The sequence below is a fragment of the Pan paniscus genome, chromosome 2 (assembly GCF_029289425.2).
Source record: "Pan paniscus chromosome 2, NHGRI_mPanPan1-v2.0_pri, whole genome shotgun sequence".
NCBI lineage: Eukaryota > Metazoa > Chordata > Mammalia > Primates > Hominidae > Pan > Pan paniscus.
Genome location: NC_085926.1, coordinates 72,330,504 through 72,342,818, shown reverse-complemented (window position 1 = coordinate 72,342,818; position 12,315 = coordinate 72,330,504). Strand labels below are relative to the sequence as shown.

The 12,315-nt window shown below is 38.9% G+C and overlaps 1 protein-coding gene across 1 annotated transcript in view; it reads left to right on the top strand.

The window, feature by feature from the left end:
- RYBP (RING1 and YY1 binding protein) overlaps positions 1-12,095 on the top strand; it is a 73,829-nt gene extending 61,734 nt beyond the window's left edge. Inside the window, exons 3-5 of the mRNA XM_034956886.3 lie at positions 7,268-7,444; positions 7,563-7,661; positions 8,064-12,095. Of these exons, the coding sequence (XP_034812777.1) occupies positions 7,268-7,444; positions 7,563-7,661; positions 8,064-8,316 (529 nt within the window). The 3' untranslated portion in view covers positions 8,317-12,095. The remainder of the gene's footprint in view (positions 1-7,267; positions 7,445-7,562; positions 7,662-8,063) is intronic.
- The last annotated feature ends 220 nt before the right edge of the window (positions 12,096-12,315 follow it).

Below are 12,315 nucleotides of genomic sequence, written 5' to 3'. Positions count from 1 at the left end.
GAAGGGTGGCAGACACATCTACGGCTGGAAAAGTAGTGCTTTGGAATGTATGTATTACTTTTACAGGGAATTGTCTTGTGGAATATCTCTCTACATGTCCTGTTGCAAGAGCTAAGTGAATGGTACCTAATTTTGTCCTCATTTCATCCTGACCTCAGCCCTGTGAAAATAGGTGTGGCCTCATTCTCATTTCAGGTAATTTACCTTAGCTCAGTAGCAGGTCTGGATAAAGTCCAAAGGCTGTCTTAACTCCAAAGTCTATACTCTTCCTTTATACTACTCTGTTTCCCTATTACCTGTGAAGATGACGGAAGGAAAGATCAGGGAGAAAGGGGATGACTTGAGTTTTGAAATTCTGATAGGATCAAATTTGAGGGAAGTTTTAGTTTTCTAATACAGAGCAGAGTGATTCTCTTGAGTCAAGGATGTATGTGGGAAAGAGTAACCTAGAATGGGACTAAGACCCCCTTCAGGTCACCTAGTAGCTCCTTGTAGATGGGTCGAAGGATTTGAGAAATTGAAGAAAAGTGTTTACATGAAAGAGGAAAGTACTGTTTAAGAAAAAAAAGAACTACAAAAAAACAATACTGTTTGGGAAGCAGAGGGAAATTAATAATGTCCTGCAATGTATGATCCTAGTAAAGTGACAGTTGAGTTTTTAATTATCCATATTATAATGATGGTTGGCTTCAGTCAAGTCATGAGGTCATATAGGTTCCTTGGTATATAAAAAATACAATGGAACAGACTGTATGGGTTAAGTGAACAGAAAACAAATTTTATTAATCATCAAAGCCAGAGACCAATAGTGTTTACTGGACAGTGCTGTTGGGATAAAACAACTCAGGTGCTTTCACACTTTAACACTGCTTTCCTTAGAAGTAAATACATATGTTGCCCAACTTAAAAATGGATTGTATTCCACAAACATATTTGCAATTTGGTTATTTACAACTTGGAATACATTATCGTAGACAAGTCCAGACAAAGATTTAGCCTCAGTATGTCTTTAACAAGGTACTTTTGCAAAGAAAAAAAAAAGTTGTGTTCAGTTTATAAAGCATTTTCACACATGTGGCCCACCTAGTTTCCTGCAATTGGATTTTACTACCATTCCTATTTTGTTTTTAGAATGTTTTAGTCAGCAGGTGTTAAAGAATAACAGCCGAGTTGTATACTTTGGTAGGTTCCAACCTGGGATATATGCATTTTGGGACATCAGTAATATAAAAATTCACTCATTATTGGATGGGGTAAAATCTGTCCTAGCCAATCCAGTGCACATGTGTATGTCTGTACAGTGTATATGTATATGACCTTCTGGATGTAGGGACAGGAAAATAGGTCATGTGAGAAGGCTCCTTTTAATTACAGTATCGTAATGTGACCTGTCATAAAGAATCCTGATAAATTCAGTGGAGTGACTTGCCCAGAGTTGCTAAATTCTTTGAAGTTGCTAATTCTTAGACTAATAGATTGCCAAGGGAAGGAAGGGTTAGGGGGAACATAAAAGCAGCATATGAAGAACTCAAGGGCTCGATGTAAGCTGATTTGATGAAGACATTTTGTAGGTTGTAAGGAACTGTCTTAATTGTAAAGTACCTTTTGTTTGAGATGGATGGGTTTATTGCCTTAGTTCCACAACCCGTGGGTATTTTAATCGAAAAGTGAAATGCCAGGTGGAATTAAAAGTGAGCACAATGGACACATGATTGATAGTTTATGAAAAGCTGGACACATAATCAAGGAAAAGATACAATTTATTAGAGACTCTTCTTGCTCTTTATTGCCTGAATCACAAGAAGATGGCTTTGTCATCTCATTGCTCGTTGTGGTAGCTGAGATCCAGAGAAGTATATGAGAAATGAGCAGTAAGATCTCAGGTTGCACAAGAGGAATAGGAAAACAAGAGTAGTACACGGGGGAAATGCCTCTTTAAAAAATAACTGTTTTGCCTGTGCTCCTTGAAAGTGGTATCGGTACACATACCAAAGCAATCCTGAAAAGGTGTCTTGTTTTCTGTTCTCATTTGTGCTCGTGTACATTTGAACTCTCTGAAGTTTTTCCTTTCCAGACACTAAGAATGCCCCAGATAAAGATCTGCTTCACTTTTTATAGAATGGACTCTTTTCTAAAATGTTAGCTGTTTAAATGCAAATAAATATTTTCATAGCACATTTTCACTTACATGCTACTAAAATGGCAACAATAAACCTGTAAAATAATATTTCAAGAAGACACCCTTTTCATAAGAAAATATAGTCGTGAAGAAGATACCAAAAGCTTGTTTGCTAAATTTATGAGGGAAACTGTGTTTACTATCTTGAATCTCTGGTCTTTTTTTTTTTTTTTTTTTTTGGAGATTGGTGGTGGCGGTGGTGATGATTGATTGGTTTTAATTTGAGACTTAGACACCAAAAGTTGTAGGCCATGGGCTCTGATCTAATATTTACCACTGTATTGTGAAGGTGTTTAACTGCTTATTTAACGTTAGTTGGGGAAACTTGAATGATCTCGGAGACTCAGACTGTCAGCTTTGTATTGAAGAAATGACTTGCCACAACATGTTGAAAGTTTTGCCCATTAAATGAGTGCTATTTACAGTGTGTTGTATGACACTTAGAAGACTTCATTAAGCAATGCGAATTTGTTGGAAGTCACTGTTTCTCACTGATCAGCAGTGTTAAATATCATAATATGGGTGTTCATTCCTTACAGAGAATGTTCTGAAGGCAGTGGAAAGCAAGGAAAACATTCTTGCCTGTTCCCTCTGCCCCCTTTTCTTTTCTTAAGGACAACCAAGTAGTCCCCTTCTTGCCAGAGTAAGGCACGGTGAGGCTAACAAAGGTGGCAGTGGTGTTCTCAGGGAGGAGTCTAGCTGAACTGTAACTTGGGGACCTGAGTTTTTCAATCCCTAGTACCCTCATCACCCTTTTCATCTCACATTGCCACCCCTGACACACACGCAAGGCTGTACTCTTCAAAGGCATACCTGTAGAGTGTTTAAGGATACCTGAAGATAAGAGGAGTCCATGAAGAGTCCAGATGGAGCTGAACCTTGGATGAATTTCTTAACTCTTTCTGCTCCTCAGTCTTCCTAATTTGTAAAATGGAGATGACAGTTCCTCCTTGAGGGGAGGTTGTGCTGACTCTGACTTCTTGATGTGCCTGTCCTGTGATAGCTTTGAAAAGGTTCTACCTGTCTCCCATGTTGGGTACATTTGTAAAGTTGAACCAACCTGGAGAGCCTGGCACAGCATCCCAGGAGTGGAATGTGGGAGTGTGCATAGCTCTCAATGGAAATTGGACTTTCTCATTCTTCCACTTGCCATGCAGCGAAGAGAGTATTAGCCCAGAAGTGGGGAGGGGACAGATTTCAAGAGCTGCCAGAACAGCTCTGATGGTGCAGTATCTTTATATGGGAGGGCTCAGCCTGGTCGCCCTTGTATTTTTCTTTTCCTTCGCCTTCCAAAAGGTGAATTTCCCTACCTCATCCCCTGCCCCCCAACTCTAGGAGTACTGTGGCATTTATTGGGAGAACTAGTTTGAAAAAGCAGTTATGCTAATTAAGACGATAAATGCTCACTTGTTGTTGAGGGGTTTGGGTGGGGAAGGGGTGCAAGTGATGGTTTAAGAGTTAGGTTGTCATTTAAGGACACATAGAAGACATTCAGAACACAGCAGTAGTTTTCAAACAACACAGGTAGTTTAGCAGATGCCCCATTTTTCTTGGTAATAACCAGATCCCAAATAGTCTTGCGGCCTTTTCATTTGTGAAGTTTTGGTTTGTTGACCAACCGAGGGAGAAACACTTCACCGTACTAGTCAAACATTTTCTTAGGAGCAAGTGAGACATTCACCCAGTTGTGCTTATATGTTGCATTTTAGGAGGACTTATGGCTGAAATTTACCTTTTGTACATACAGACTTCATCCTGTAGATACCAGATTGTGTTGCATGCACTGAAGAATTCTGAGCGTGCATTTGCTGAACTGTTGAATGATAGCAGTGGCAGAACCATCCAGAGGGCACCTTACATGTTGTCTACAGTGTGCCAATAAATAGTCCTGGCAGACGGGCCGTGTTTTAGGGAATAAGTCATTTTGGATAAGCATGATCTCTGGGTAATGGAGACCTGCTTCTTTTAGGCATACTATATTCATGCTATTAAGGGTAATTTGTGAGATGCGAGTAAATTTCCTTTTCTCTCTCTGTTCATCACTTGCTCTCTTTTCTCCTATACTGTCCAAACCAGGCACTGCTTTCGATCTCCGTGGTTCATTTAATCTCTTTTCTGATTTCTCATTTCCAAATTCTGCTCACGACCCCTACACTACCTCTGCCATATTGCCTGCCTCCCTGTGAAGGGAGAGGCCAACTGAGAGAACGTCCTCAGATTGTCATCTTTCTAGTAAAAATGTCACTTTATCTTTACCTAGCATCTCTCTTATGTCTCAGCAGAAAGTGTCCCCATTTCTTTCCCCAGGACTTCTGTTTGAATGTGTTCTTTCTCTCCCTTTGACCAGTCATTTAACCTCTCTGTCTTGCATGCCCTCTATCGTTCTCCCTTTTTGATTGTACAGCATCATCCAAGACCCTATTTCCTACAGAAATTCTTCTCAGTTTGCTTGGGTAATAAGCAGAGCAATCTCTTAACTCAGCACCACAGTTCTAAGGAAGAGCTCCTGTGCTCTTCCTCTGACAACCTTCAGGCTCTTAATTCTTGCCGCCCTGATGCCACATAGCCTGCTCTCCTAAAAGTCACCAGCGACCTCGATTTCCAAAGCTTGGGCCCTCTTCTCAATTTGCATCCTACTTTGTCTTTCTCTGCAGTGTTCATTTATTCATCCAGTAGATAATTTTATTGAGTACCTAGCACTGCTTAATGCCACGATGACAAAGATGATTAAATGTGGTCTTTGCTATGGAGTAGTACACAGTTGATTGACAGTTACAGTGTAATGTGATAAGTGACAACTTTTATAGGTTGTCCTGGAGTAAGGTAGGCTCCTCTGTCTCAAGATTGGATGGGCCTGGTGATTAGGCTGAGATTTCTCTGGGGCCAAGCACTTGGCTTACCTTTGATTCTCTCTGTGTTTAGGATAGTCTTAAATTGGTGTTCAGCTGTCCTCTCTTGTTCTTGGATCAGATTTCTCTGGCGTAAAGTACCCATACTGGCTTAATTGAAACTCTTCATCAGGGTGTAGTTTCTCATAAAGTTTGAGTGGTTTATTCACATTATTAACTCTGGCTACATTATTTCATTTTAACACCTAAATATTGGTTAATGTATGGTAGTTTATTTTAGCACTAATTTAAACTGTTTGGTAATCCCTCTAGACATCTAATCTGTGGCCCCAGTGAGTGCATGTGCAATGTTTTGTAGCGGTCATTTTTTTTTAAGTATTAACACAATCATACTTCCTCTTTAAAAGGAGTAAAATGTGTTAGAATGGCTACTGCTGCTGTTAGAATCTGTGAAAAAGGGAAAGTCACCTTTCACCTAGGGGGTCCTGTGTGTTTCTTGGAAGAGAGGGGCTTAGAGTAAGTACATGCCCCTTCTCCAGGGTGCTTTCACATGTGTTTGAATCAATCCCTTGTCACTTGTGATCCAGGCTCAGGTAATACAAGGTTTCGTGGTATGCCATCCCATGACCAAAACTTGTATTGCTAGAGGCCATGACCAGTACTGAAACACTCAGAATATACCCAGTTCAATGCTCAGATTAACTTTGATACTGTCGTGGCATAAGCATCTGTCCCTACCTCTCCTGCGTCACCTGTCAGCTGTATCATAGCCACTGCCCAAGAGGTGCTCCAGTAACCACACTTAGCTTAGGGAGCCAGCATATCATGCACCTAGTGACTCTCATTTTGTTTCCTGGTAAAGAATAGCAACACTGGCCAGGTGCAGTGGTTCACACCATATTACCCAAGCACTTTGGGAGGCCGAGGTGGGTGGATCGGGAGTTCGAGACCAGCCTGGCCAACATGGTGAAACCCCGTCTTTACTAAAAATACAAAAATAGCCAGGTATGGTGGCAGGCGCCTGCAGTCCAACCAAGCTACTCAGGAGGCTGAGTCAGGAGAATCGCTCAAACCTGGAAGGTGGAGGTTGTAGTGAGCCAAGATCGTGCCACTGCATTCCAGCCTGGGCAACAGAGTGAGACTGTCTCAAAACAAAAAAGAATAGCAGCATTAGGTAAGAATGCAGCAGCTTTGTTTTGGGTTTTGTTTTTAGATTTTTGTTTTCTAATCCTCCACCGCTGACTCTCCCATTGATGAGTCAGACTTGGTCTGTCCAGTTATTTTTCTCCAGTCCATTTCTCCATCCTGGGGAATTGGAGAGGGAGCTGTCGGTTCTGAAGGGGACTATTACATTGTGGCAGCCAGTTGTTTTACTTTGTTAATGAACCATTTGTATATTTGTTTTCCATCTTAAACTTGGAGAGTTTATTATATTGTAAATGTCTATCTAGATGGGAATGTCTTGGAGAGTTAATATTATGTAGAAATAAAGCATAGGCATTCCTGTCTCCCTTTCTCATTTAGGGCTGTGAATGGTCATGCATTGTGAAAGTGTTTGGCATCTCTTAGAATTTGTGAACAATAGTGCTAAGAGCCAGTGTCAGTTGGAGATTGGCACAGACATAATGGTTTATGGCACAATGAATGTGTCACTTGTGTATGATTTTTTTATAGTGACTTTCAGTCTTCACTCCCTTGGGAGCTAGTATGAGCCATAGTTACCTTTATTGCTCTCTATGTGTTGTCTGTGCCAATCACAGAGCTGCAGGGGAGCAGAACAAGTTGGAATAATTAGATTGAGGAGTGAATGTCACACTTCTAATTTCATTCTCTTTTCAAGGGATTACCAGTGTCCATTTAATAAAATGAGATTAACCCTCTGCAGCAGGAGTACTTGAAAGCTGTCAGTCAGTATAATCTTGACGGCTTGAAAGAAGTAGTGTTCTCAGCACTCTTAGAAACACTGTCATGTTTTATTGGCTCAAAAACTATTTTACTGCACAGGGATGTGTATGTTAGTGTTATCACATGTGAATGTATCATTTCCTTTGAAAAAGGAAAAGTTTAGTATCCATACTAAATAATCCATACAAAATAATGCAGAAATAACATGAACCTTATAATTTAGTTTTGAGTTGGCAGATATCAGTAATAAAATACCCAAGGAATGTGAGACCAGATAAAAATGTTTTAAAAATTTATAAAGCAAATAGTGATATATATTTTTTGAACATTTCAGAAAACCTCGGATCAATTCTCAGCTGGTGGCACAACAAGTGGCACAACAGTATGCCACCCCACCACCCCCTAAAAAGGAGAAGAAGGAGAAAGTTGAAAAGCAGGACAAAGAGAAACCTGAGAAAGACAAGGAAATTAGTCCTAGTGTTACCAAGAAAAATACCAACAAGAAAACCAAGTAAGTTTCTGGTTAACTAAGTACAGGATATTACTTTGCAAGTGAATTCAAGATATCTTCTAAATGCCTGTTTTTTTTTTTTTTGTTTGTTTGTTTGTTTTGTATCTCCCTCATTTAGACCAAAGTCTGACATTCTGAAAGATCCTCCTAGTGAAGCAAACAGCATACAGTCTGCAAATGCTACAACAAAGACCAGCGAAACAAATCACACCTCAAGGTACTTGGAAACTAGAATGACATACTAAATCACTGCTCTGATTTACTTAATCGTAATCATGAATCCAGGGTGGTTTTGTGCCTTGGGTTTGTAGGCTAAGAAGGTGAAGAGCTAAGTATGGGTGGGGCTGGTGACTTTTTCTCTTTTTTAAATACTGTGGCCAGAACAGGAAACAGATAATAGTAATTTTACATTGGTCCCAAGCTTTGCTATCCGTGCTTGTTGGATTATTGCTAAAACTGAGTAGCACACTCTATAGTCGGCTTTGGCATGTGTGGTAGGCAGTTCGGATTCATTGCCACAGTGTCATGAAGTCTTGTGCGTATTGATGATATTCTGCCAGAAGCTGTTTTTGATCCATAACTTACTTAATTGGCTCTTCCCCTGTGGTGTTGCTTCTAGGCCCCGGCTGAAAAACGTGGACAGGAGCACTGCACAGCAGTTGGCAGTAACTGTGGGCAACGTCACCGTCATTATCACAGACTTTAAGGAAAAGACTCGCTCCTCATCGACATCCTCATCCACAGTGACCTCCAGTGCAGGGTCAGAACAGCAGAACCAGAGCAGCTCGGGGTCAGAGAGCACAGACAAGGGCTCCTCCCGTTCCTCCACGCCAAAGGGCGACATGTCAGCAGTCAATGATGAATCTTTCTGAAATTGCACATGGAATTGTGAAAACTATGAATCAGGGTATGAAATTCAAAACCTCCACCTGCCCATGCTGCTTGCATCCCTGGAGAATCTTCTGTGGACATCGACCTCTTAGTGATGCTGCCAGGATAATTTCTGCTTGCCATGGGCATCTGGCCACCAAGGAATTTCGCACCCTGACGATTACTCTTGACACTTTTATGTATTCCATTGTTTTATATGATTTTCCTAACAATCATTTATAATTGGATGTGCTCCTGAATCTACTTTTTATAAAAAAAAAAAAAAATCTGCTGTGCACAATTTTCCATGTACATTACAACTGGTTTTTTGTTTTTGTTTTGTTGCCGGGGGGGAGGGCTGGGAGGGGGAGGGAACTTTTATTTATTGTGTTCACAAACTCCATCCTTTCAGCATATCCTTTTAAGTTTAGTTCTTTCTTCCAGTTATACTATGTACTATCAGTTTTGATACAACTATATATATATAAATATAAAATTATATATAAAGGGTTATTTGAAACCAATCCATGGCAACGCTGGTGCTTGATACACTGTGAAGTGAATACAACATTGAACAGTTACAGATCTGGGACAGTCCCTTCTATGAAAGTGCTGAAATTTAATTAAAACCAGTCTTACATGAAGTATGTTCCAATCCATGTGGGAACTTGACTCTCTCATCTGTCTAAAGAGTACTGGACGATATAAAAATATATATTTTTTAAACAATGTGATCTCAGATTTAAAGACTGCTCCAGATAGCCTGCATTTGCAATGGAATAACTGACAAATCACAAGTGGTTTAGTTGGGGAGGGCTTTGATCATTCAAAAGTAACTAAAGTAGCTCCAGAATGCCAAGTATTCGTGTAAATTACGGTTACATGTTATCATTTGCTGTTCTTACATAAGCACTCATGAAAATATGGTATTCTGTAACTCGAATTCCATCCATTTTCCAGACCTCTACTCATGTCTGAGGTAAATCTAGAAATTGTCTTAGTTTTAGGATTGAAACAGTCTATAAACTGTATTTTTGGTCCATCCAGGAAGCTAGTCCCTTGTTTCTACTTTCTACATGACATTGCAGTGGTGGTTTCTGTAATTAAAATTTGTTTGCCTCATGTCCCTTTGTCTGATAAACCTTCACTCTACCGATTCAGTTGTGAGCATTCTTTTTTTCCTTCTCAAAACCTACTGTGATTTGTTTTACTGAACAAAGGTTATCAACCACACATCCAGTCCTGACATGGAGCTTTTCAGTGTTTGGAGACATTTCTCAATCCCCTGCTGTGGTAGGAACTCCAGTGGTGAACGGCTTGCGCGCCTGCAGCCAGAGTTGCAGGGAAAGCTCGTACTTGCGAGCAGCATGTAATCTTTTTTCTTCCTGGACATAAAGATAGCTTGAGTAAACTGTTCTATTTCATTCTCTTCACTCTTTTTACTGTCTTGCAAAAAAGAAAAAAATAATAATAATCAAAGACCACTAATAAGATTCCACCTCTCCTTATTAAAATAATTTTTTAAAATTTTGTTTTGCTTTTGTTTGGATGTGGGGTCTCTCTTCTATTTGACTTTTACATTTAGATACAGAGTTTGTAGTACTTCAGAGACATTTCAAGCATGAGAATTTGAGGTTACCTCTCTTTATTTGACCTTTAGGGACTCACGGGAGGGCAGCCTGATTTGTAATGAAGCACCACATTTTGGTGTTAAAAACCTGGTTTGCTTAATAATAGCAGTAATTTCTGTCTGTGGAGGCAACAAATAAAAAAATTAACAGCTTGAATTGAGTAGCCAACAGGAAAGGTTCCTTTCACATTTACATTAAAACTATTCTGTAGTCACTAATGTACCATAATTTAAATACTTTTCTCAAAGGTATAGATTATAAAGCAGTGCCATTTGTTGCTGTGGTCCTATTCTCAAATGCATGGACAGTGTTCCCCCCTTTTTAAAATAATGCTTGTGTCTGGGATGCAAGCTATGCTTATCTTTTTAAATACATTTTTAAAGTATTTATTAATGAACCAAAGGAAATCAGATGCTTTCTATAAGCATCAGAATATATAATACATAGTGATTTGACTATGAATTTTAAATCCACATTTTAATATTAGTGGGATATTGCAAAGACATTCCTTCTAAAGTTTTAATATTCCTTTTATTAAGGGTCTCAGGGAGGGTAAATTAGTCAGCCATATTTATTTTCCAGAGGTTTAAGAAATTGCTGTTTTTAACTTTTTGAAAAAACTTAAATGCCACCAAACTCATGTAGGTTGCACTGCTTTTTGAACCAATAACTGTTGGTATGCACTTTGTTCAGACACACTGTGTACTTTTTCAAAAACTAGTTTCATGTAAAGTGATTGGACCCCATAGATTCGTGGAAAAAGCTGATTAACCAGCTACTCATAGGCTGCTAATTCATTCATGCCAATGTTTTGGTTTTTCAGTTTTGCCTCCGTGATAAATTAAAGAATGGGGAGGGGTGAAGGAAGGGGAAGAAGATTGCTTTAGAACAAGTGGCATGAAATTACCATCTTTGTAGAAACCGCAGCTAACAGTGGGAGTTATCTAAGCAATCAGATGTTACAGGGCCAGCCCTTTAGCTGCTGTGGTGTATTCTGTTGGGTAGTGAGGTAGTAGGTACTTTATAGACTTTTAATTTTGGAAATTGATGACATCCCTCAGGCATGTATTCTGGAAATGGAATTCCTGTAACTTCCTGTGTCTGCAGTATGCCCTACAATTAGTAGGCAGCGTGTAAAAACACTAGTGTAGATTATAAAGATATACATTAAAAGAGGACCAGAAATACTTGGTATTCAGTGGCACAGAAAGCAGGTTAAACAAACAAAAAGCACAGTGTTATGCTTGCAAGTTTCCATTTGTTTTAATACCACGCAATCTTTCACACTCGTGCGTGTGCGCGCACACAGAGCTTACCTGACTTGCTCTGCTTGAGTCATGCAGTTACAAAAAAAAAAGACATCTTGACACCCACACAATATTCTAATCAAAACCTTTCAGTTTCAATCTGGATATTTAAAAACATTGGCAGAAGCTTTTGTGAGTTTAGTTCCACTAAGATGTTTCACCTGCCTTATCAAGACCATTCTCAGTCTACTTTTTTAAGCTACCGTATCTTAAATTATTGAAAATTTATTAATTGCTGAATATATAATAACCTTTGCTTGTATGTAACCGAAAATGGTTTAAGAGCCAACATTTAGAGTATGACAATGGAGCTGAACAGTTTTTAATGCGCAAGCAGTTCTGTTCTTGTGTATGACTTGTAACCTTAATTTACTGTGTAAAGATGGTTACATTATTTCCTTAGCTTTGTTTGTTGGAGACAAATAGAGAATGCTTGTTAAGTATGTCAAAACAATCTTATCTTGTGAATTTTTGTTAATGTATTATACGAGCTATATTTTTCATTTGCCCAGAAAGACAGCTTGTATAACGCTTTTGGAAGTTTCTGCTCTGTAATGTCTTTAGAGCTGACAGTCTGTTAGGTTTGTTTTTTTCTTCATGCTAAAGTGTCAGTTGGTGGTTTTGTGAACTGGTCAAAAATTCACAGGTCTTAAATGTTTTGGGGGAAATTTATATTGGACACTGCTCTTTGTCTAGCAAATAAAAGATGTTAATATATTCCTGTTACTGGCATGTGCACGACTATGTTATTAGAAGCCACTTTATCATTTTCCTGCTTTAAATAGAAATGTCTATTTATGAATTCTGCTTGTAGTTTTTTCACAAATAAAATAGTAAAATTTACATTGGAAATCTTTATTTTTGTGTGTATAGATTTTAGCCTTTAGAATAATAGTTAATTTTTAATCTGTGGCATATTTCCAATGTGAATAGGAAGCTCACTTTGTATTTTAGAACTTGTTTATCAGAAGCTGAAATAGCTGGGTATCTTAAGTACATACCTCAAAGATGCAAAAGGAGACATAATGGGGCAAAAGAATCACCAAAATTTGAAAGAAAATGA